The 26159-nt window shown below is 47.2% G+C and overlaps 1 protein-coding gene across 5 annotated transcripts; it reads left to right on the top strand.

Moving 5' to 3' along the window:
- Window positions 1-8729: 8729 nt before the first annotated feature.
- On the top strand, window positions 8730-18831 carry LOC149344325 (uncharacterized). 5 transcript variants are annotated; one of them, XM_089546251.1, is made up of 11 exons: window positions 9084-9280; window positions 12623-12806; window positions 12901-13071; window positions 13130-13159; window positions 13245-13277; window positions 13907-13966; window positions 14199-14270; window positions 14917-15119; window positions 16114-16273; window positions 17208-17311; window positions 18485-18831. In XM_089546251.1, exons 1-11 carry the CDS (start codon window positions 9260-9262, stop codon window positions 18515-18517), a joined length of 1071 nt encoding a protein of 356 aa, XP_089402377.1. In that variant the 5' UTR covers window positions 9084-9259; the 3' UTR covers window positions 18518-18831. The 5 variants fall into 5 exon arrangements, with proteins under 5 accessions (XP_089402375.1, XP_089402374.1, XP_089402377.1 ...); XM_089546247.1 differs by having other exon boundaries at window positions 9084-11589; XM_089546250.1 differs by having other exon boundaries at window positions 9084-12552.
- Window positions 18832-26159: the final 7328 nt, after the last annotated feature.

Below are 26159 nucleotides of genomic sequence, written 5' to 3'. Positions count from 1 at the left end.
CTCGTTATCGTCGGCACCGCGAGCCACACGACTGTATGACTGCTTTGTGTCCGCCGTTGTGCGAGGTTTCTTTTGCCGATGCTTGGCTTTCGTTGTCCTGACAGTCTCAGCTTGCGTTTGTTCAAGTCTTTGCAACAGACGACATTCTTTCATGTCGGGCAGCGGTGCCAGATTAATTCTATTCCTTTTCACGTTGCCTGTGTCTGTTTCCACGATGTGTGACCTCGGAGACCTTGTGGAAGTCCTGAGAGTGCCAGTTTACTTTACCCACACAGTTTTGTCTGGCTCTGAATCTCAAAGCAGGCGAGCCCCATGTCTCCTGTGATCTTTCTTCTGTTCGGCTGCTCTCCTTCGTTCTCGCTTTTTCAGTCCCTGCCCATCGATAAGTCTTTGCCTCATTATCATTTACGCAAGGCTGAAGCCGTTTGCTAGTGGTGTGGCCCTGTAAGTTTGAAGATCAATGTAACTGTAGACAGTTTGCTGCAGATCTTCTTGACGATCCTTATCACTGCTTCAACGCAGGAAATGTTGAAGTAGATTACACGCCCAAAGCCCCATTTTGGTGGAGAAATGAGCCATTGAAGCTGCCTAATTGTGGTCCTTAATTGCACAGGCATCCCGTGCCTTGCGAAAATGGACTTGAAATGTGTGATGGCTCCTGCCACAGCCATCTTGGACAGCGGAGCAATTTCCGGTCAGTGGGAATAGTAGTCGGTGACCAATAGATAATCTCTGCCTCCACAATGGAATAAATCCGTGGCTACTTTCTCCAACGGTCGCTAGGGAATTTTGGATGGCATGATGGCTGATGCCTGTATGACTGCTCCTTAATACACTGTGTACACTGGCATTCAAGTTCTGCAATTAGCGTTGAAAGGCCCAGCCACCAGATAGACTTGAGATCTTGCTCGGCGCATGTCAATTCCTCGATGGTCCTGGTGAATCCTGTTGAAGATCTCTGTGCATTGCTTGCGGAGTGTTGATCCTAGGTACCTTCAATAGCAGTCCGCGTTCAGCTGTCATGCCTGATCTGTGCTGCCAGTAGTCTCTACAAGCCACCACGATAGCTCAGTTATCGTGCTCGGCTGCTGACCGGAAAGGCACAGTTCCGATCGTGGCCACGGACTTCAGCAAGAAGCTTGACAATGCCTAGTCTCTTGCTGGCTTCCCTTGGCAGAAGAGGGACTTCAAGACCATCCACGACATAGATGTCAGCTTCTGCTGTCTTGTCGTGGTATGGCATATCTGCTTCCTCACGCCCAGAACTGTGAGTTCCTGCTGATTTGGTCCTCTCTGTGCTCTTTCTGGTTATTGAAGACGAACGTCTCTGAGAAGATGCCCGTGCATACGTGCTGGTATAACAGTGGCGTCTGCTCCCATGTCGACTTTAAACTAGACTGGCTCAAGAGCCGTGGACATCCACAGTAGCCATCCGCTTGGCTCTGGTGTTGGACAAAACGGCTCCAAGAAGTACATCGCTTGTGGCAACAATCTCGTGGACTGCAATTAGTTGTTTGCACACTGGGGTGTAGTGTCCTCTCTTGCTACACTTGTTGCAGGTAGCTTCTGCCAGACACTGTCCTTCTGTGTTCTGTCCTTAGCCACAGAAACCACAGACTCTGTCTTGAACAACAGATTACTTTTTCATCTCTGAAGAACCAGCTTGCTTGCGAGTGTTGGTGATTCTGTCTACCTTTTCTTCACCATAGCCATGTAAAGATGCAGCTTGTTGCCCCACATTTTCAGACTGGTGCGCCATGGCTGTAGCCTCTTCCTGCGTCGGCTCCATGTCGAGCTGCATTCATTCTGACAGCTTGTGGTCTCTGATGCCTGCAACCATTCTGTTGCGAATCATTTCCAAGTTGAAATTTTGCATGTGGTACCACTTACAGTGGGTTATTGGACAGGGACCACTTGAGCAAGTGGAACCGCTTCACAAACTGGACCATTTGGAACTTCCCGGTTAAAAAAAAAAAACTGGAAATCTCAATTAGAACCATGCAATTGGATATTTCAGATGTTTCCAAGGGGGTTTTGAAATTGGTTTCAGCTGCACTTTTAATCAACTAATATTAAGGTGCAAGAAGAAAACTGATTTGTGAGGACTGCAGGGTGGCACTATGCCTGGTGCCAACATTTTCACAAGAGAATTGAAACTGAGAATTGCTTGCGTGGAAATCAGCACACACACAAGTAGACATCACACGCAAGGAGCATATATTCTAGTCAGACACTAACAACATTCTCATGTGCGCACATCCACAGAACAGACTTCTGCTCCCATATATATATAGCCTATTATGAGACACTCACACTGGGGTCAGTGCAGCTTAACTATTGAATGCAGTTATTTCATATAATTTCGACCACAGTGATTTTTATACAATGTTAAGGTTAAGCTGCTTACAGCTATTTTAAGAATTGTATTATATTAATTCTGCCTTATTTGTTTAATATGCAAATGTTCACATGGATTGCGCTTCCACTTGATGCCCAGCTGTGGCCACTTACAGTCTAATGGTCCCACTTTGGCACGGACATATATCGCTTCGCTACTGAAACTGGCCGCGCCTGAGGATACATTCGATAGCTTGGGGCTGCCCTAAAAAGTTGTAAAATAAATAATCCCGGCCTGCACCGCTCAAAGCTCAACAACCAATTGGTCCCTTTGCACCCGAAGATGAAAAATATAAATGAATGTGGGAAATGCTACGAATTGCATTCAAAACTACAAGCCGGGGTACAGGCAGGACAAACTCCCCTGATCTACCTTGGGGAAAGACGGAAGGGATGAGATGTGGGGAAAGCGTAGAAAAGTGTCGTTTTTCCAAATGATCCCGGTATAGTCGAGTTCTTTTTTCAGGCTTCCGTAGAGGGCGAGCACTCACTAATAGCCAGGGAGGCGGCCCTCGGCCTCCAAGCGTATACCTTCACAGCACGGAACGTTTTCTGGGGTCTCCGACCCTCTGGATAGCTATAGGTTACCGTATACCGTGGGCGACAACAGTGATTCCCTCCACCAAGGCACGGATTAATATGGAAGTAGCTGTCCATCCAATTCCTGCCTGCGTCGGCAGGTGAAAATCATAACTGGTCAAACTGGATTAAGGAACAATTTCCCAGTTGATTCCAGTTGGTTTCCAGTTGGCTGCAACTGGAACTCAGCTGGGAGCCAGCTTGAAACGACTGGAATCAATTGGGAAATTGTTCCTTAATCTAGTTTGACCGGTTACGATTTCCGCCTGCATGTCCGGCGTCGACGCTGAGATCTGGAATCACCTGCGTCTCCCTGCGTTGCCTCGCTGCAAGCGCCGGATGGATGGATAAACTTTATTGAGCGAGCGAGTTTGAACGCTTCAAGGGCCTATGGACAAGGCACAGCCCTCAAATTACACGCATGGTTACCCAAGCCACGCGGGGCCATGGCATTGGCACCCCAAGAGGATGTGGGCTAAGGTGGCTAGCGACTCTCTATACAGAGTGCACTCCGGGGAACCGGGGAGGAAGTGGGATAGGAGCTGAAGGGTGGTAAGAGTTCGGGTCTGGATTCGCCTCCAGAGGATTGGACGGGAGTGGGATAGCCAGGGGTGGGGAGGGGAGTATAACCGACAGGCAAGGCGTGCTTGTTGGGTGAGCTCAGAGAAAGTGTGTGCCCACTCCTTCGAGAAATCCCGGTTGGGGCCACCGTTTGCCTAGCCAATAAGTCATCGGGCTACGTTATCGGTGGTCCCATTTCTGGGATTGCCACCAGTACCAGCCGCATCATCCCAACCGGGCCTCTGATCGCAGCGTCAGTGTCGATGAAGTGATGAAACTTCGCCGGAAGAAAGAAAACATAAATTAACTATCTCGTTGCGACAGCAACCGTGCAGATATCGCACGGCTCGTTTACGTCACAAAAGCCGTTCGCATATGGCATAAGATGTTCCTTGCGCTGTCACCAGCAGCACCGTCGTGGCACTTTAAGCAAACTGAGTGCGTCCAAAAAGTAAATAAAAATAAATAAAGCGAGGAGTTAATAAAAAATCATTACATTCATCGTTTCAGTGCAAACCGTGGCACTGTCAAAGTTTGAGAGCACCCTTGCATGGACGCTTGATATGCAAAGCTTTGCGCTTTGTATCTGCCGTCGCCCTTGCATCAGTGGCTACTGGCGTGTTAAAGGGAAACTGCATGTTTTAGAAATCAACGAGCTTAGGAGGGTCGAATGTGTGAAACTTGCAGGTAAAGCATGCGAAGTCTTTGTGGGCTAGCACTTGAAATAGTGAAGTAATCGCCTATTAAAATTCAGGCACCCTTTAAGCTTCTCCGCAGCGCACAACGCCAAGTGGGGGGCGCATGATAACGTCATCGAAGGTGTATCGGTACATTTCCAACGCACAAACGCCTGCTTTGAAGGAAAAAAACCAACGCCATCGAAGGCGAACCCTGCCAAGAGTTGTTTGGCAACGTCTAACGAGTCTTGGGCAGGGTGTGGCAGACGACAGCGGTGATTTGAAATCATACCTTCCGTGACGTCACGCTGAGTTTCTATGCACTTCTCCAGTGCATTGAGAAGAAGCGCGAAATTCAATAGTCGATTACGTCGCTATTTTAAGTGCAAGTGCAAAAACACTTGGCATGCTTTACTAGAGCACTGCACGGGCCTCAGTTTGAGGCCCAAGCCCGTTCCGGGCCCGAGACCTGAAGCCCGAGCCCGGCCCAGGCCCGCTAAATTATCACTAGCGAGCCCGGCCCGGCCCGTGAATCCCGGAGTGAAGCCCAGCCCGGGCTCGGCCCGGCCCGTTTCACAGTAACTCTTGAGGTATACTGCTCATGGGCGTCCGGAGGGGGGGGCAAGGGTGGGCGGCTGCACCCCCCTGGAAAATCACTCACTCGAACCGTGAGTGATGGCCGCACGCCAGGGGCGGTGGTGCGCTCAGCCAAAGGGTAAAAGCAGCCCCGCTTCCACGCTTTGGGTCACATCTGCGAAATGCCGCATCCGGGCACGCGTTTTCAAACCACACCATCGTTAGCTCTGTTGAAGGGCGACCTGTTGCAGACATACAGCGGCACCGGCGAGCATGTGTTTCGAGCCACCTTGAGATGGGTGTCTGTTTCTTTGATCTCTAGACAGATAGCGACACGGAGGCAGACAGTGCACAGGGCATCTTGTTTTCGCCTTCGTTACGCCGGCCACCGATGAATTCTTCAGGAGGGAAGGACAAATCAGCCGTGTCCACCCCGCTTTGTCGGGCTGCTCAGGGGCAAGCGGGCGATGAGTGGGCGCCGCAGCTCGCTGTCTCCTCCGATCCACGGGAGAGCGCAGTTCGGTAGAAGCGCCGCTTTCAGAATCTTCGGCAAAGGGGATTAGCTGCTTTTGTTCACGGCGACGCAGTCTCTAGAGGCGCCCCCACACTAGCGTTCCTTGCGTCTTCTCCGAAAACCAGCGCCTTTGGTCAACGCAGCCGATGGCGCCTGCCTGGCTCGCCTGTCACCTCTGGCTGGGTCTCAAATCACAACAGCGCCCATGTACTGTGCGATGTCAGTGCATGGGAAAGAGACCCAGATGGTCGACATTATACGGAACTCTGTACTACTCCGTCCCTCATAGCCTGAGTCGTTTTGGGGCTCTGAACACCATAAGAACACACAAAACAAATTTTCCGACCGGAGTGGCGAGTATCCCTTCCCCTCGGAAGTCGCGCGGAAGTAAGCCCTTGCACGTGTGCGCGCCGCTGTGTTTGTGCTTCGGTGTTTTTAGTGGCCGGTTGTCAACGAAGCTGAAAACAACCAAGACAGCGGACGAGAAAACGACGAGCGGCGAGCAGTGTGTGTGCGGTTGCTCGACTGTGCGGATGCGCGAGCAAGATGGAGCGAGGTGTATGAAGCTGCGAGCGTGCATTTATCTTGTAAATAAGTTTTCGTTGTATATATAGTCATCTTTTGTTTTCAACGTACGCGTTCAACCGTTTTTCCAATCAATGTGTATGATGAGTGCGCACCGAGAGCGTGTAATGAAGCACAGAAATGAATTTATCACCCGCGTAATCACGCAATTCGCCCAGAAAAATCCGAGGCGCCTAGAGTTGCTGTTCAAGGAAGACTGACTGAGTGACTGTAGTTGCGTGTTTGTGACCATATTGTGCTGTGTGCTGGTCATCAATCCGGGTGTCTTGAACCCGTATGCAGCAAGACTGAGCACTCTTCTCCACGAAGTGGCAGTATCTTTTTGCATGTTGATTAATTTTGATTGTTTCTTTGTTGATAAACTCCAATGTATCTCTCCTAGCCACGCTTTAATTTGCTGTTTGTAATTTTTCTTTCATGTGTGTATTTAACTTATTTTTTATTTATATATAAATAAATAAATTTAGTCCGCAAATAGTGCCTTTTTGCTACGAACATACCCCCCCCCCCCTCCGGCGCCAAAAACCAATGCCCCCCCCCTGCAAAAAATTCTGCGGACGCCCTTGATACTGCTCACTCTGAGCAAGTAGACTGCTACTAGACCGATAAGAAACTGGCCGACAAAGGTTCTGAAACCACAGTTTGGCTTGCAGAAAGTTGGTTCTTTTTAACCTAGAAGAAAGTTGGTTTGGTTTGGTTTTATGGGGTTTAACGTCCCAAAGCGACTAAGGCTATGAGAGACGCCGTAGTGGAGGGCTCCGGAAATTTCGACCACCTGGGGTTCTTTAACGTGCACTGACATCGCACAGTACACGGGCCTCGAATTTCTCCTCCAAAGAAATTCGACCGCCGCGGCCGGGATCGAACCCGCGTCTTTCGGGACAGCAGCCGAGCACCATAGCCACTTAGCCACCGCGGCGGCACCTAGAAGAAAGTGATTAAGAGTACGTAGTGCTCGCCAGGCCCGTCTTTTGGACAGTGATCTCGTGTAGGTGCGCAAAGATGAACTCGGAAGTTCCGAGATCCAAATGAAAAGGGCTGCATACGGGCGTAATAGACTACTTTGCATTCCCCCATCGTTTTAAAATCAGTTATATTTTGCCGCCAGCGAAGGATAAACATTAAAGCTGCCCAGCAAGCAGTGGGATGACATTTTTTTAGGGAACGTGATCTCACAGGTTGAACTTGTAGCCGAACTGGTCGCCTTTCAGCAGAAACGAAAAGCTTGTATTTCACGGTGTGTGTTTTGAAGACTGTAAGTGTCCCAAACTAATATGTTCTTCCGAATGTATTTATAATAATGCATAGGTATGTTTTGGGACGACGAACGATCAATGGCTAATTAAGACCGGTTGAAGTTTACTGTAACTGGTGGATCAGATGATAACGCGTGAATCACGTGATAACTTACAGGGCAAAACCACTGTCATGACAACAATGCTGAAGAAGCGAGGAGGGATAGATGTAGTTATGAGATGAGATTTACGAACTCTCGAGAGCTTTTGTGGCTATTTCATTTACGAGACGTTCCGGTCAGCTGATCAAAAAGAAAACCAAACGCGCTTTAGTTTGTGAATTTTCTCGCATGAAAAAATAAAGCTATCAAATAAAAGCTATGCTTTTGGGGCTTAAGGGCCGAAGGGGAGTCAGGCTGTGAGCGACACCGAAGCAGAGGGCTCCGGATCATTTCGACCACCTGGGTTTCTTCAACGAGCAATGATACTACAAAGTGCATGGCTGTCATGCTTGCCGCCTAAATAGAAATGCGGCCGCCGAGGCTATAGGAGCAAACCCTGGTTCCCCGGCTCATAATCAAGCGCCTTGACCACTAACCCAGTGAACCACAAATATCCATTCGACGTACCGGAAAGATCCAAACGTCATGTCCTAGAAGGAGGGTCCATTAGATGTGCATCATAAGGATCACCGGCACGTTTGGACGCGCTAGACGTCTATAGGACGTCCATAATATGATTGTTTTTGAAATCTACAGCACGTCCACGAAGTATGGACACTAGATGCCTAATATATGATCTCGTGCATGTCCTCCTAGAGTGAACAATAGATGTGCAAAGTATGTTAATGTCCACCAAACGCGGACATTGGACGCGCCATATATTTTCGGCGGCTTTAGGGCCACATTCGAACATATAAGAAAAGCCTGAATTCTAAGATGTGCGCCATGGAATAAATTCATTAAAGTTTTCGTCCATCGGCAATTACTCAGAGCTTTTTGGCGATAATGCAAAACATTGATAATATGAAACATTGCCACCGTTTGTGATGTAACCAGTACGTATAGTGGCGGTTCTGTGACCTGTTGATCTTGAGCTACTTGAGCAGAGCGCGAGACGCATGCAGATTACACTCATGTACGTGCTACGCCTTCGATCTCAGCGCACGCGCACACTTTTCGTTTCCGAAACTTAAATGCACATATTCATGAGGCTGAATATGCAGGAATGTGGCTTGTAGTGCTACTGTGCTATGAAAGGGTCACCTGCCACTTCGTTATTAAGTTGTAACGCATACTGTTGTACTGGGTATTTTCTGCAAATCGGAAACTTAATTATAATTCTTGCGTATAGCCCAAAATGCTAGCGCATACGTCGGTGCATTTGCTTGCAAACTGAGTCGTTCGAACTAGGAAGACTAGGCAGACAGCTTTACAGTAAAGGCAATGGAGGCGAAACGCAAAAGGCGCCCATGTGCTGTGCGGTGTCAGTGCGCGTTAATTAAAGGTCCCCAGGTGGTCGAAATTATTCCGGAGACGTCCACTGCGGTACCTCTTTCTCTCTTCTTTCACTCCCACCTTCCTTCTTTTTTTTACGGTGTGGTTCAGTGCCCACTGAGATATGTGAGACAGATACTGCGCCATTTCCTTTCCTCAAGAACCAATTTAGTTATCCAAGATAGCAGACGACGGCGCAGGCCGCGACACGCGCGGGCCGCCGACAGCGCCCGAGGCCGCGCGGCTGTCACGTGCCCCCCACCCTCCGATTCCCCCCTCCCCCACAGCCTGACACGCACAAAAAATACTTCATTCATTTTTTTTTTTTTGCGTAAATGGTGCATGAAAAAGACAGCATAAACACATTTGCTGGCCTGAAAGTTTATGTATAAGCACAAAAAGCCACAACGGGAAAAAAAACGGGCCAGCCTCGCCTAACGGCACCTATCGGTACATAGTAGCACCAGTAGTACTCGCCGCTCCGCGTGCTGCGCAGTAGTTGAGCTTTGGCATGCTTTGGCGGCTAAACTTTGGCTTTCCCGGCGGTAGCGCTAAGTTGGTACTTGTTGAGGTTCTGGTGGTAAAACACCTAAATATCTTTGCTGTTTTACCTGTTCAGCGTGCCTGCGCTCCACGTAAATGGCTCGACATCCATCAAAAGTATGTGCGGTAGCCCCCGTTTGCATAACGGTTTCTTTCCACGTGTTGTGCATGTAGTGTTATCCTTTTGCTGTCATTTGCTCAACGTTTCATTGAGAAGGCTTGACGTTTCTTCTTTGTTGGGGCATTAGACGATTTGTGCTGAACTACATATTTAACTTTAGCCTTGTCTTTATGTAGTGGTGTAGGATTGTAGACGCCCACGAAGGATAATTACAGTGTCTGCTGAGCAGCAGGGCTTCGTTGCGATGCCGAAATTAAGTAAAACGCGGTCTGTTCGAAACAAAGCCCGGTTAGAAGTTCAGGCGCTTTTCCAAGCATCGGAAGCGCCCTCTTTACAGGCTCGCTTTACGAGCTCGAGTCCGTGTCGTTCAGGTGGACCCGGTCGCGAAACTCGGCGTGAAACGAGTGATGCCGGCTACATTGCACTTTCTTGTGACAATGCAAGCGATGCCAGAGGTTCGTCAGATGACTCTAGCGCCAGCGCTTTTCAGCAAGTTGCTGGTTCTTCGTACGCTTGCCTCAACTTGCCTTCAGAGCACGCAGGCTCAAGTGACTCTAGCGATACCGACATAAGGGGCAGTGTGACGATTGGCACTTCTGACTGTGCATTGGTTGCAGTTTCTCCAGAAACGGGGCACGACGTCGCGACAATTGAAAGCGTTGGAACCATTGATGAGTTCCGTTCTCGGCTGGCTGGTTGGGCACTTGAGCACAACATATCCCATCGCTCGCTAACAGACTTGCTGCGTCTTTTGAAAGGTCACGGCTGCTTTTCTGATTTGCCAACAGACGCGCGAACGTTGCTTAAAACTCCTCGTAGAACAGCAATTATAGCTGGCATTACTGAATTGCCTCCTGGACATTACTGCCATTTCGGGCTTAAGAAAGGCTTGGAGGATATTCTGCGTCCCGCAGCGCACCCGCCACAGGTCGTTGGCCTTTCTTTCAACATAGATGGCCTGCCTTTGTCAAAGAGCTCCCGTCTGCAGCTCTGGCCAATTCAATGCCAGGTTGAACTTAGTGCCACTCATAAATTACCGGAGCCTGTGATCGTTGGTGCTTTTCTGGGCCCTGCGAAGCCAAACTCTGCCAATGAATTCCTCCGCCCGTTTGTTCTTGAGCTAAAAAATTTGGTTCAGGTGGGTGTGATGATCTCTGGCAAGCTGGTTAAGGTAGACATCAGAAGCTTTATCTGTGACGCACCTGCACGCGCATTTATATTTATGACCAAAGGACATGCTGGCTACTCAGGATGCCCTAAATGTACTGCAGAAGGCAGCTTCAATGAGAAGATGTTTTTTCCTACCTCAGAGTCCACGCTAAGAACAGATGAGTCATTCCGAAAACAGGAAGATTTTGAGCACCACCACGGTGTGTCATTGTTGACAGAACTTCCTATTGACTGTGTGAGCAGTGTGCCAGTTGATCCCATGCATTTGCTGTATCTTGGTGTAGTTCGTAAGCTCCTAAACTTGTGGTTTGCAGGACCATTGACAGTCCGCCTTGGTCCCACCGATCGTAAAGAAATATCAGCCAAAAGTGCCGCTCTTGAAGGCTGTGTCCCACTTGAGTTTGCTAGGAAACCTAGGACTCTGGATGAGAAAGACCGCTGGAAGGCAACAGAGTTTAGGCTTTTCCTGCATTACACTGGCCCACTAGTGCTAAGGGAGTCGCTGCCAAGTCCCATGCTTTTGAATTTTTTGACATTGCATGTAGCTGCAACTATTCTGAGCACTCCATCACTTTGCCAACAGCATGCAGACTACGCAGAAACACTGCTTCAGCATTTTGTAAAATGCTTTGCTAAACTTTATGGACAGGAGGAGGTTTCATACAATGTCCACTGTTTGTTGCATTTAGCAGCTGATGCTCGTTTGTATGGAACGCTTGACTCTTTTTCTGCATTTTCTTTTGAGAACAACATGCAGGCGATCAAAAAACTTCTTCGTAAACCTGGTTGTGCATTGAATCAGATATATAATCGGTTAGAGGAAAAACGTGCCTCCAAAGCAGAGAAATGTTACTTTGAAAGGCAGCCAAGGGAATTCTTAATGGCAAATGATGATGTGGGAAATCTCCCTCCAAGCTGTAAACTCCCACAGTACAAAGGAATCAGGCTTGAATCCTTCACTTTGAGCTTGAGGCCTAATGATAACTGCTGCCAAATCAATGAAGATGTTATTCTTATAGAAAATTTTGCCCATAGAGTGTCTGACGGAGAGCCGTGCATAGTTGGCAGGAAGTTCTGTGAAAAAGAAGCATTGTACACTAGCCCGCTTGACTCAAGAAGGCTTGGCATTTCAATTGTGAGCAAACTCTCCTCAGTAATGTGTTGGCCTATTGAAAATGTAAAAAAATTGGTGAAGCTGCCGTACAAAGGCAAGTTTGTAGTCTTGCCACTTTTGCACACAGCATAATTTCTGGTAGTGCATGTGTCAAGGGTCTAAAGCTTCCCAAGAAAGATTGTTTTTCGACACACAAACATGGACTTGGATATGGTTTGGTTTGGTTTATGGGGTTTAACGTCCCGGAGCAACTCAGGGTATGGGGGACGCCGTAGTGGAGGGCTCCGGAAATTTCGACCACCTGGGGTTCTTTAACGTGCACTGACATCGCACAGTACACGGGCCTCTAGAATTTCTCCTCCCAAGAAATTCAACCGCTGCGGCCGGGATCGAACCCGCGTCTTTCGGGTCAGCAGCCGAGCACCATAACCACTGAGCCACCACGGCGGCTGGACTTGGATATGGTTTGGCATGTTCGTGTGGTCTGGTGGCTTCTTGAATTTCATTTCACAATGTGCCTTGCATTTTCACTATGACAACTTTACAACTCCTCTCTGTTGATTGTTTCTTAGCGTTTCTGTGATGAAGCAGCGTTCAGCATGCCTCAAGCATAAGGATGCTTAGCACCAGTATTTATGCTGGCTCTCAGCAAATAAGCTGTATTCTGGTTTTAAAATTTAGCTTATTTGCGCTTTCGTTTCTTGCTCTGTGGACGCCTACCCAGTTCTTGCATGTACCTAGAGCGTTGGACTGCATTTTGTCTTGTGTGCAACCTTGTCATGTTCCACTCCATGCACACGTACTGCTGTTTATATGGAAAGTGGCTCAGCCTTTCCTTGGTGTTTATTTGGTTTCGGAGACGCAGGCCTGTCTCTCTTACGACATTCCTTGCTGCAAACGGTTGCATGGAAAAACAGCTACACGTTGGAGAGCTTTCTTCAGCCACCTACTCTACTTAGGGGAAGTTTGGGATTCTCTAGTGAGGTCAGGTTTAGACCTTTTACAACATATAGAACTCTTAATAATTAGAGGTCACTTTTATTCATTGGAACAGATGATGTACCACATTGTCGACTTCATAGAGGAAGGTACAGTAGAGCTTGTTCCAGCGACATGGGTTGAGGGCGAGGTCTGCGCATGGCCACCTGGCCCTGGAAGCAAAGCCAACCTTATTAAGACATGCCAAGCTCCGTGCGAAAACTGGAAGACATTCAAGGTCTCGATCAAGGGAAGCTTTGGTAAGATTTGAGCAATTTTTTTTCTTGTTTGTGCTCACACAGGTAACCTTAGTAACTGCACAATATGGGCTATTTGGTATTGCTCTCGTTGCAGAAAAGTATGAGGATGGGCGTAGAAAGCTTGATTTGGCCCAGTATACTTCAGACCTAGAGTCAGAGCAAGAGATCAAAAAAAGAAGAGTGCAGAGGCCTGGAAGATACATGGATGATGACACATTTGATGGACCACCGCTGCCTCACAACTTCCCAAGAGTCCCAGCTCAGTGTAGGGCTTCTTTGGTTGCGATTTTAGATCGATATTAACAACTTTGTTTCTTTCACAGGCACTGCTGTGAATGTGTCTGAAGACGAAGGTAACCTTAAGCAGTGAAATGCAACTGTTATATTTATGTATTTTTATAGACACAAACCTTAAGTAAGTTTTGTTCATTTATGCAGCACTTCTCACGTCTACTGAAGGCTCTCAACAAGGTAATTCCCGTCAACAATTCATATCTTGTTTTGTAGTGCATATAATCACGGCCTGGAATTTAAAATAAATGTCATTTAATAGACTTAAGGTGTAGAGAGATAGCTTATGGATGCGAAATTTTCAGTTGCTGCTCCAAACGAAATGCAATGTGTCATGTGCGCTGCCAAGATTATGCACAAGATTAAGTAACAAAACGTGCACATATTACAATATCTTTCTGTGCTAAAGCTTTCCGCACTGTGTACACTTATTTAATGTCACAACTTTCACGTGCCTTGAAATTCCAGCTCTACAAACACAAATGCTCACATGAAAGAAGTGTTAGGAATGAAACTCAGAAGGTTCCTTCCGTAGCAGTTTTGAGATTATCATGTCACATTAAGGTTACAGTTTGTAATCAACACTTCGACTTCACTTAATGATTCCTGGAAAAGCAGCACAACTTGCAAATTTCATTCCAGTTACGCCTTTACAAATGCGGACGTATAAAAGATAACAAGGAACTCCATTAGGAGGTTACCACAGTATACTGAAATACCTAGCCATATATTATACGGTTCTGTTGTACTGTAAAGATGGACAAAACTAAGCATTCTGGCTTGACAAAAACTGATCTCATGGTTCACAGGAGATGAAGACCAGGAAACAAGCTTAAGCCAAGCCTTTGAAGCCGAAGTATGCAGTACAGGTAACATAAAATCAGTTTTTTCTTAAAGTTGCAAAAGCATCAGTGCACATAATAATCATGCCGACAGTATGTAGTGACGTACTGTAATCACGAAAGTGCGCTAAGTAGTATAAGTAAATTTTTCTTGTAACCTTATTTTCTGCTATCATTTCAGGCATTTATGCTGAAGCACTTTACATGCGCAATTATTTTTATGTTCCAAGCCTGCTTTTACTTTACTTTCCTTGCTCAGGGCATTCTCAAGCATCCATGGCCAATCAACAGCAGCAGGCCCCAAGACAGAAAAAACAGCTGCTTGAAGAAGGTAACTTTGCTGTGCTTAAATTTTTAATGAAAGTCGTGCAGTCCTGTCTTCAATGATGAGCCCTTTCTAATGGTATTATAGGTAAGTAATGCTCACATCAAAAGCATGTCAGAGGTCAGGTGGTTATGAGAAGCTTGGGAGCATGGTCACCGCATGAGGTTGGTGTTAAGCATGGAAGAACGGATGATGAAGTGTTGGAATACTAATGCAGGTTATTCTGGTTTCACAACAGTGTGTAGGAGCTGTCTTTTCACAAAACTTGATAAAACCCACGACATTGCAGCCAAACCACTAATGTTTCGCTGGGCTTGTATGAATGCCTCATCGCAATGCTGGTTCCATGTGAACTTTTACCCAGCTTGATAATTTATGTATGCATGTTCAAGTTTAAAAAGTGCATAACCCTTTGCATTGCCATTTTCATCTGCATGCACGTGGGGGTGAGATTTAGAGTTGTCAGCTGAAATTGGAGCAGTGCCTTTAAAAACATTGCTGAATATTGTGTTTACAGTCTTCAAGCCTTCTATTGAAAAGTTTTGGGCGATATTGTGGTGCTGTAGTATCATGTAAGCAGTTCGTGATCCGCCTGATTTTATCAGACTATTTAGGGAAGTTGTAACTACATTTTATTTTATTTGAATTGCAGACTTTAAGCAGGAAGTTCTAACACGTTTAGCAGTGCTGCGGGTGGTCCAGAAGCAGCATGGTGAGCTGCTCCTAGGACTCTGCAACAGTTCCATCAGGGAAGCGGCCGTCGCAGATACCCCAACCATTAAGCAGCCATATGAAGATGCACAGCAGCTGATTCGATTTGACAGTGGTCTGAGCCAATCCACCAAAGCCATTCTAGTAAGGCATTTCAGACAGTTGTTCTGAGCTTGTTTTATTTTATGGGATGCCAGCTACTTCTGTTCTGCCCTTCATGATTATATATAGTTGATATCCTGTAATCTGTGTGCTTTTCTGACAACTTATTGCACTCGTGTGTCGTTCAAATGTTCACGTAGTTTAATTTAGGCTCCGAGGACATGCAAGTGATGCAAAAAACATTTGTATTTGCATGAAATACATACATGCGCTAGCATAAAAACAAACTAATAAAAACATTTACACTCCTTCCCAGGTTAAATGGATGCACTGTTTTCAGCTGGAAAAGCACTTTCCGGCTAGATATAGCTTGAAATGGTACTTTTTAATTGGAAGTGATAATTTTTCAGTTGGAGCCAACCGGGAAGTGGAAATTTTCAACTGGAAGTAAAAATTGTTCTATCTGGGCATGATTTCAGATTCAATAATTGAACTGGGTGGATCCGTTTCAATGCTGCAGCTGTGCTCATAGGCTGTATTCATGTCAGCCTTTTTGGCGAGTATTACATTGTGCACATGACAATGTGTAAACTATGCCTTGCTGAAATACACTCCCCTGCATTCGGTGTTTTTGTGTGCATTTGCCACTTTCGCTGTCTTTATAACCATTATTCTCTGTACTTTTGTTTGAATCATGGATGTCAAGGTAGTCGGCTGCCCAGCGTCTGTCAGCATCTTGATCTGTTGAGTAATAACTACACGTGTTTTTAATGAAACTACTTTTTTTTCATCCCTGGTGCACTGACTCAAAAAAAGGGGGGGGGGGGGGGGGGGGGGTGTTGTTGGTGCCGTCAGCACGTATGTCCACATAAATTATATGTTTAGCTTTAAATGTTTAGCGCCTTGATTCAAGGAATGGAACCTGTCTTGTGTACGCTCCTTGTTTTTGTCTTCTGCAGTTGCAGTGAATATGGTTTTACTTTAATATGCTTTGATAACTTCGATGTTCATCTCACTCAAAATATTATTAATGCAGATTCATGACTTCACTGACATTGGGGGGACAACACCAGAATCCTGCACCAGGAGGATACTTAGATCTGTTATGGTCGACAAGGTGGCGTCATTGTTTTCCTTTCATGGCAAAAAAGGGAAATTGGCTTTCAGTGACCTCCAGATTTGCAGCTGCATTGTTGGTAAGCATGAGTCACTATTTCTGCGTGTGCTTCAGCTCAAACTTTAGCTCATCAAGAATTCAGTGTGAGAGCTTTGTTAGCATTCTTAAAAAAATTATGGAAATGAATGCTGAGAAAGGCGGCACCATAAAAACGCTCCATTGCAATTTATGTACCTTACATTGAACTGTTACGACCTACTGCTGATCCCGTCTACTTCCTCGCAAAGGGACAAAGACCGTACGTTTACTGAATTTCCACTTCCATGGGCCTTAATACACATTAGTCTGACGTTGCGTCACCCATTGTGTCGGTTGTGGTTATTGTGTTAGAAAACACATATGCCGAACTTTTCCTCATGCCCAATACGCATCGCAGTTGCTCTCAGAACTCTGTTTGCCCTATGTTCCCCTTAAATGTGACAGCTCCGTTGATCCACCACTGGACCTTTGCTCCATTCTCTGGCTTTGTCTTCCATGGACACACATCCCACATTCTACACCCTGCAGCTGCTGTTATGCCTTCTAAGGCATAACCCGCCAGGACACTTATTCACAACCCAGATATGCGCTGTGTTTGTTGCACTGTCTGTTAGGCAGCACGTATTTATGCAGTTTGGTGGGCAGATGAGATTAGGAAGTTTGCGGCGATAACATGGCCTTGGCTTGCACAGGTCCGGGTTAATTGGCAACATATGGGAGAAGCCTTTGTCCTGTAATGCAATTAGTACAGGGTGATAGCGATATATGCAACCAACTAAAAGTAAAGCTGCTGAAAATACTCCACATTGGCCTTTCATGCAAATGTTGAAATTAGCAGAGCCTAACATCACTGTTTGCCCCACGGTTTCTGCATTTAAGAATGTAGCGCTCTACAGGCAGCGATCTCTGCAGCGGCTAGAATTCTAAACAGACTAATGCAAAACAGAAAAACTCGTATTTGTTTCTTTTGCTAGCGGCTGTCAAGGCTGTCCATAGCTGCAATGACCATCAAGTGGAAACAGCAATTAAGGACTGGCTGCGTCACGCACCTGCAAGGCATCGAGGCTCCTCCGAAAAGGTAAAATAGTTTGATTGTTTGCTTCCTAAATTTTTATTCCCTCTTGATTGACTGAAAACATTTTGATAAAGATGGCCTACACGAAACCGTGTTATAGCTAGCCTCCTATGTAGTGGTTATATTTTTGTTAATTTTAATTAGTGCCTTGTTTTTATGGTTAAACATTTTATTGGCCTGTATTGCTAAATGTGACCGATGTGTGGTCGATACCTTGTGGATTGTTTCGAAATAAAAGTGGTAACTGTTTCACATAGCTCATCATCTGGCCAAGCCTACCAAATGTTCATTGGATGGATGTAGTCAGAACAACGATGTAACATTTGACGTGCAACAGGTGTGGAAGATATGGCAGTATTGATTATTTTTTTCAATTGGGTGATGCTGTACTTTTGGCGTTGTTTTTGAGAGAGACAGCCAGTGGTAACACACTTCCGTAGGGTAGTGGTGTAGTAGCTGTAAGTTAATTTGCCCTTTTGAAAGGGGTTAGAAGAATGTGATGCATTGTTTCATGCATGAGTTCCACTTTCATTGTAGTCATTTCTTTCATTTTGAATGCGATTTCATACCTCTTATGCAACCAATTTTTCATTTTCCTGGGAACCACAACATGATTTGTGACTTTATATTTGTTTCTGCGTGGTCAGCCTTGTAAATGTTCAATTAACTGAACAAGTTTATATTCTGCAGTGTTGCTGTTTTGTGTGCTGTTTTTTAAAAATAATTTCCAGAAGAGCATAACTTACCCTCCTCATTGTATAGCAGATGTTTTGTGAAAGTAAAGTTGATATGCTACTGTAGTGCAAACAAATGAAAATTTTGTGTTGATTAGCTGAAATTGTTTGTGAGCTGCTGGGTAGCTTAAGTTATCTTTGTGAGCTGCTGGTAACAAATTGCAGTCTGGCCCCATTATGTGGAAAGTTGTGGCTCCCTGATTGTGCTAACACGTATTGTCCATGATATTCCTTCTGGAAATGGAGAATGATTTTCAGTGCAGGAGTGATCTACCTTAGCTTATCAGCTGTCTTCTCAGATTAGTTTCTTTTTCCTGAAAGGGGTGACTCTAGAAGAACTAGATGGCACGAGAGTTTTTGGAATAGATATACATTTTAGATAAAGGCTTGTAGTCGGGTTACTCTTTGCATAAAATTCTGAGAGCGTTTATTTTTTGTGCAGCCAAGTGGGCATCTGCCACAGTCGGAGCCGTGAACAGCCCCAGCTTGCAACAGTCACGCCTCCCACACACCCTAACAACCAGGCTTTGGGAGTTTGAGTGCATGGACATGCACTTTTTCATCTGATCTGCTGCGCTATCTTCATCTTTATTCATGGGCATCAGTAATATCTTCGCATATTGGTTCTTGTTCCTTTGCACCTGAGGTGCCCCGTCAGGGACGGTTTTGCAAGTGAAGACTCGTAGCACGAGGAGAAATAATTGCAAGAGCTACTCAAGCTTTACATATAACTTGTTTTCAATAATTATAAATGTACAGCAAGTTCAGCTGAATAAAAGACAAAGTGGATCTGGCGAACTGGGAAATCATTCTTCCTCGGCATAGCCGAAGATGCAGAGCATCTAAACCTAGCCGAGAGCGATGGATTGGGCTCCTGGGCGTGGTTTTATATCCTCAGGAGTCCCTCTCACATCCGGAAAATGTTCAATTGCAGCTCACACTGGTTGCTTGCTGCGTGCAACTCCTAAACACGAATTATAAGAAAACCATCAACTTTAGCTGCACCATGTGACGCACCCAGTGAATTCCGCAAAAGCGGTTGGTTCGCTGAGTCGTGCGTCCCGTCCTGCAGCTTGAATAGTGCACCCGGCATCCCTTCTGTGGGGGGAAGTGCTTTCAGTCAAAACAGCTTGGCCTGTCGCTGGTGCCCGTAGACACTCCTCGATGAAAGGATGACGCGCAGAGTCGCCGGCGATTCCACAAAAGTAGGTTTTTGGAGATTCCTACTGTTAGTGTGCACCAAAATCCGATCTTCACATGGTGCAGTGGGTGCCCCAGTGTCCGCAGACATTCGTGCATCACCAACTCGCATTCCTCGATGACAGGATGACACGTGTTGTCACCGGCGATTCCATGAAAGCCTGGCGTCGGGTCGTGGGGAGCTGTAGGGCTAACATGCTCAAAAAGCTTTTCTTCACCTGGTACGGTGGGTGCCCCAGTGTCCGCAGACACGTGTTCGACGCGCATCGCTCGATGAAGGACGACACCCGCTGTCCTCGGTGATTCCATGAAAGCCTGTCTGCAAGCTGCCTCCCCTCTTACTTAGGTAATTATGGCAACAGGTACCAGCAGTCGGCACTAACTCCTTCTTGGATCGGCAGAGGCTTAACGATCCCTAACAGTGTCTGAAACAAGATGCACTCTAAGTTGCTTAGCATTGTAAGTGACAAGAGCTATATATGACAAGTCTGTCGAGAATTGTAGAAAGAGTGCTTGTCAACATCTGAAGCTGAAAAAGTCACAGCATATTCTCATTTTCTTTATTATGACATTTTTACCACCCTGTGCTAGATTTATTTGTTATGACTTTTCCGATGCAGATATTCTAAATAAAAAGCACTGATGCTAAGTAACTTGTCATTGTTTTTTAAAATGGTGCAGTTCTATTACAAGTCATTAATTTTTCCTTTGCTTTAGTGCACACACTATTGATTGCAAGCACCTGCTGTATTACTGTAAGAGGGCTGTATTATGCTTCAGCTACTCTCGATTGCTGCTCTGCAACGCTGGCTATGTAGCTTTTGTGGCCATCCAGTGGATGCGACAAATATCCAACTGCGAGGTCTAGTGCACATCCATTACTAGGGGTAAAGAAGCACTTTTGGTGATCTATAGGATATCCATTAGAAGAACATTATATGATCATGGATATCCCCTGGATGCGACAAATATCCGACCATTTGATCTAATGCACATCCTTTGCTAGAGGTACCGATGCATTTCTGATGATCTATGGAACATCTCCGGTGCATTCCGTGCACTAATTGGGATGTCTATAAGAAGTACACAATATCCAACACTAGTCATTCTTAGGATGTTCAAAGGACATAAGTGGTTATCTGGGAAGCCACCGCGGCGTGGAAATAAGGAAATAAATAAGTCAATGAATAAAGCTTAGTTTTCTTCTCAGCGCGTACTATAACCCATACCTCATCCGTGTCGCTGCTGCAATGCCGCAGTTGTGTACTTCACATTGCAATAGTGAACGAATAGTCGGAAACCAGCCGTTTCTGTACGGACCCAAGCCCGGCTCAGGTCCGCAGCTTAAAGCCCGAGCCCGGCCCGGGCCCGCAACTTCAGGCCCGGCCCAGGTCCGGCAAAACAAATCGTGTCCTGGCCCAGTCCGGACCGCGGGCCGGGCCGGGCCCGGGCTTTCGGGCCGGCCCGAGCCCGTGCAGTGCACTATGCTTTACCTGAAGCATATAGATTGGAATCCTTGAATGTCGCGAAATTTTCAAAAAGTGCTTCAGTTGTCCTTTAATACTGTCAAGGTTAATCATTCCTTAGGCCTTACAGCGCAGCGAGGAGAAGTTTAATGTTACGCTTGATGTTGCAATGTGGTGGAGTGAGGAGCATATCACCCGACATTTGAGTCATGGTTATTTTACAGTGGGCGCTGTGGAAACGTAGTTGTTGCACTTTTAGTTAGCGTAAATGACTGCTAAAAACATACCGCAAAACATGTGCGTACTTGAGCGCGCTATCGGGAGAAAGTCGAACAAAACACATCCTAATGAGCGGACGAATCAAGAGCACGCAAACGACTGAGTAAACGAACGGTATAATAAGCAAGTGCATGGAGTACGAACGAAAGCTATAGCAAATGCTACAGTGATTTAAGGAACGAGCAGGGCGCGCAGCAGACGAACGAATGAACGGACCAACTAACGCACGAACCAACGAGCCAAAAATCAAGAGAACAAAAAAGACGAGCGATGGTTACATACTCGCTTATCAGGGCGCCGGCACTTATTCGTGTAGCAGGCTCAAAAAACCCGCCAGAACTCATCGCCTTCTTCACCTTCAACTAGACCAGCGCGAAGCCGCTGCTTCACAAAACTCCAGTTGGCTACGAAGCGGTACAGAAACAAAGCGGCAAAAATATTTTCTTCTTTTCATCGGCAGCAGGTTTCGGGAAAATGGCGTTCACAAAGCGCGCATTCCCCATACGAATGAGTGAGTGAAAAACTTTATTGAGCTTAGATTCGCTGGTCTTCTGCGGTCTTCAGATGGCTTCGTCCATCTTCTTGCACAACGGTCGGTTGCCCTTAGTCCAGGGCTCCGCTGGAGGCTGCTGCCAGTTGTGCTCGCCGAATCAGACCTTGGTCGACCCGGCGATCGCTGGAGAGCACTCCCTCCCATTGCTCCGCACTCGGGTTTGGTACAACGGGCACCACGTCTATCCTCTGGCATGCTCACGTTATGTGGTACAGCGTGGGTGTTTCTTGGCACCAGGGGTATTTGTCATATTATTGTGTGGGATACATTTTACTGAGTACGTTTAGGTTCGGGTACGAGCCCGCTTGTAGCTGCCTCCACGCGACAGAGTTCGCTCTGCTAAGGGAGTTTGCGGTGGTGGATACTGCTTTCTGCAGCCCTTGTATCGCCGAATAGTCCTGGGATACAGGTTCGGTCCCCTCGAGGTCGCATACGTTGGATGCTCGGTAATAAGTGTACCCTCGAGCAGGGGCGTAGCCAGGGGTGGTGCCCCCCCCCGAAATTTTTCGAACTGTCACGCACTGCTGACCAAAACAACTACAGGCGCCGGAAGTCATTCTGGATTTTGTCACCTACAATGTCTTTTTAAGACCAGAAAATACATTTTGGCGCGAACATTGCTAAATCGGGTTGGATTTCGTGGCAACGCCCATGCACCTGGAGTCTCGTAAAGCAAGGAACCCCATCCTAGCACAAGCTTTCAGGTGCCTATCGATGGCAAGCGGGTTCGCCGCGGCATCTCGCGGCGGCTGCGGAGTCTACGGAACCACGCATTTCAATTCGGAAACTTAGAGGGTATAAAGTTCCCATAAACTTTTGACGCGAAAGCTGCGCTGAGATTTCAAAAGTCGTGCTTTAGATTTTCAAATCGGGAATTCCAATTAATTTATTATTCTTATATTTTACAAATTTTTGCATATTTTGCAGAACTCCCCGTTTAACATGTGCTCGCTGTTGCGACTAAAATTTCGGCGCAATTACTCGCAATACATGACCGGTGACAGCTGCTGCTGCGCAGTACACTGGAACGAAAGGCAGCGTCGTTGAGATTTTTCCCTGGCCGTCGCATATGTACAAAAATGTAAAGGTTCTTGAACAACAAAGATTCATTACAATATTTGTCCTCTAGCTACTTGCTCATTTCATGGCCTATACGTTTTTGATATGAGCGGCATGCACTGTTTTGCTCGTTTCGGACTGATATAGCTCTAGACTTCGTGCTACACTTTCTTTACTTATTAAATACGCAAAAACGTTTAAGCATTGGTATCAGTAACGTCTGCCACGATTTTTAAGCATACGAATACATTCTTTTATTTAAAAAATACATATTTCACTTGTCTAGACAGTGCGTAGCGTTAACTAATACACAATGGCATTGTGAATGCAATGCATTTACTATTATTGCGTTTTATCAGGAAGCCGCGCTGCAACATGAACCCCCCCCCACCCCCCCCCGTACAAAATTTCTGGCTACGCCACTGCCCTCGAGCTATCGTGTCCGCCTCTTGGTTCCCTGTTACTCCCGTGTGTCCCGGCGTCCATACTGTATGCCTGATTGGTTCTTCGTTTGGTTGTCGTTGTGTTTTGTGGTCTCCGGAGCGGAGTATGCGGAGCGCTCTGTGCCCTATTCTGCCGCGTAGGTAGCTGCGGCACGCCGTTTGTGTTCGTGCGGGTATGGGTGTTACTTTTAGTGTGTTGCGATACTCGTCCGGAATTGTTTCTGTCCTTTGTATTTCTTGAAGTCGATCGGCGTAGCCCAGTTTCTTCAGGGGCTCCCAGCCAGATTGATCGGCGTAGCCCAGTTTCTTCAGGAGCTCCCTGCCAGGTGGGGTCTGCTGTAGTCTGCGCAGTTGGGAGACTAGCTGCGCCTCTCTCAATTCCTCGAATATTTTGTGTAGTCCTAGGGCTAGGAGCTTTTCAGTTTAAGTGTTGTGGGGAAGGTGGAGTGCGGTTTTGTAGGCTTTGCGTAGAATCGCGTCCGCCTGTTGTACCTCGCTCTTGATGGGATTGTAGTAGGGGAGGCTGTATGCCACTCGGCTACCAGGCTTGTGAGCATCTTGAGTGTGTCCTCCTCTCGCATGCCGTGGCGTCTATGCGAGATGCGCGTGATCATGCGGGCCACTATGCCTTGAGTAGGGCAAGGGTGTGGGTGCAGCATTGGTTTGACTGCAACCACATTCCCAGGATTCTGATGAGCGTCTTTTACGGTATCGGCTTCCCCTCGAGGTAGACGTTGAGCTTTAAGTCGTCGCTAGTGGGGACTATGCGGTCTTTCCTCTCCAAAGTCTAAAGAGCTCGGATTCTCTCAGTGGAGCATGCTAGCCCTCTTGCTCTGACGTAGTCCTCTACGCAGGTGGCTGCCTCTTGCAATTTCTCTTCTTTCTCTCTGAGCGAACCTGTGTTGACCCAGATGGTGATGTCGTCGGCACACATGGCATGGTGTATGCCGTCGATTTCTTTTAACTGTTTTGCCAAGCCAATCATGGCTATGTTGAAAAACATGGGGGAGATGGCCGGCCCTTGAAGCGTCCCTTTGTTTGGAGTGAGGAACCCTCCATAGAAAAGCATTGCCTCTCACTACGGCGCGGGCCGCCGAGCGAACAGCCATCTCGTGGCACTTCTGGAAACTAGGGGACTTTATCTGAGAGCGGCGCGGGCCGCTGTGTACCCTGGTTACAAATGAGGTTCGTGAGGCAGGGCACTGTGCAGTGATTATAGACGAAACAGCGGACATATCTGCCAAGGAGCAAGAGTCGATATGCTTTCGTATTGCTCAAAAGAACTTCGAAACACACGATTTTATAGCACTGCTCTGGGGATTTTATAGCACTGCTGACACCAGAGCGACCAGTCTTTTTGCTGTTTTTAAGGACGTCCTCTATCGTTTTAATCTGAGCATTGGCAGTTTTTTTTTTATTTTTTTTATTCGTGAAGTCTGCCTTGAGGCATAAGTTGAGAAAAGGGGGAGTGGAATATAGGTAACAGAAAGATAAAAGAAGGAGTGTAGACCAGTTTCGGCGAGGTACTCGCATAGGCTGCTGGTGAACTGATTGTCCATAGTCCACTTCACATAGTCCCCGTCGCGGTTCCACCACAGGCCGACCTCCCTGAGGAGCCGTTTTCTAATAGGGGCCGTCGCTGGGCAGGTCCACAACAGGTGCCGCACATCACAAATGTCCGGTGCAGCGCCGCAGTGAGGGCACCTGTCAGTTGCTGGCAGATATTTATCACCCCACCGATAACGGACAGATGGGGTCAGGGCCGCCCCTGCCCGAATCCGGCGCACTGATACCTCCTCCTGCCGAGTTAGACTACGGGGGAGAGGGTGCGAACACGGAGGAATTAGAGCGCGTGTTCGCTGGCGCAGAGCTTGTGAATCGGAGACATGGGACAGGAACGGATCTGGGGGAAGAGGGGAAGGTGGCGGGTCATCTGATGTGTCAATGTGAGTCATAGCATCTGCTTGAATGTTATGTGGATCGTGAGCATGACCGCGAATCCAGTGTATGCGTACAGGACATGGGTATGGCGCTGCAAACATGAGAGGGCAGCACGGTGGGCTGAAAGCCCTAATAAAGCAGGAGGAGCACTGTACGTACGCTGCTTTGCGTACATACTGAACCTTGGGCTGCAGGATATGCCTCATAAAATGTAAATATGTCGCGATTTGCCGGTCATGATATCAGGAATGATGAACTTTGTTACGTGCTCCCCAAAAACGTTTAGATTTGTTCGGGGCATTTCAGAAATAAGATGAAAGCGTAAACTTGCGAAAGTTTTGTGCCACGAGGTGGACGCTCAGGGCCACTTCACTGAGGTCGATTGTTCAGAATTATAGTCACCTCATCTCGTTTCTTGAAGGCCAAGCATCACACGAACGGAACGACGCCGGAGCCAGAGCCAGTGGATTTTTGAAAGCACTGTCAAAATTCGACACATACTTAATGCTCAAGCTCCTGACACTCGTATTTTCGCGATTAGAGACAGTAAGCATGGCGCTGCAGAACGCAGCACTGAGGCCAACGGCGTCGCCTTCAGAGCCCGCAGTGCAACACACGCAGAAGAGGTCGGGATTGCTCTCGCGGCCTCACATTCCGATTCAAAATACATAACCACCGACTCGCGAGGGGCCTGTCGGAACGTCGAACAAGGCTGCACTCCCTTCCTAGCCTATCGAATATACCAAAATTGCATACGGGATACGGACCCCGCACACCGTTGCCTTACATGGGCCCCTGCGCATCAGGGGTTGGTAGGAAACGAGGCAGCAGACGCAGCCGCCCCCACGCTCTATCACCGGGCTGTTTTCCCCTCCCCACCTGATCAGGAGCCCGATTTTAATCCCGTCTATACCTTCAAAGATATTACGACCTACTATCAAGGTAGTCATCGCCTTTGCCCCCACCCATGTAAAGTCCTCAAGAAGGCGGATGAGTGGCTCTTTCTCCGCCTTCTCGCCAATACATTGCTGTGCCCGGTAGCACTAAAACATTTTGACCCCTCCTTTAGCAGCAGCTGCCCGTATTATAGAGAGGTGTCTTCGGAGACCTGTCATATGGTGTGCGCCTGCCCCTCCAACCCGGCTATACCCCCCCCCCCCCCTCCCCAACCCAAGC

The sequence above is a fragment of the Amblyomma mixtum genome, chromosome 5 (assembly GCF_055824585.1).
Source record: "Amblyomma mixtum isolate Tamu chromosome 5, ASM5582458v1, whole genome shotgun sequence".
NCBI classification, from domain to species: domain Eukaryota; kingdom Metazoa; phylum Arthropoda; class Arachnida; order Ixodida; family Ixodidae; genus Amblyomma; species Amblyomma mixtum.
The sequence above is the reverse complement of the archived record's forward strand: the minus strand, read 5'-3'. Positions and strand labels throughout refer to the sequence as shown.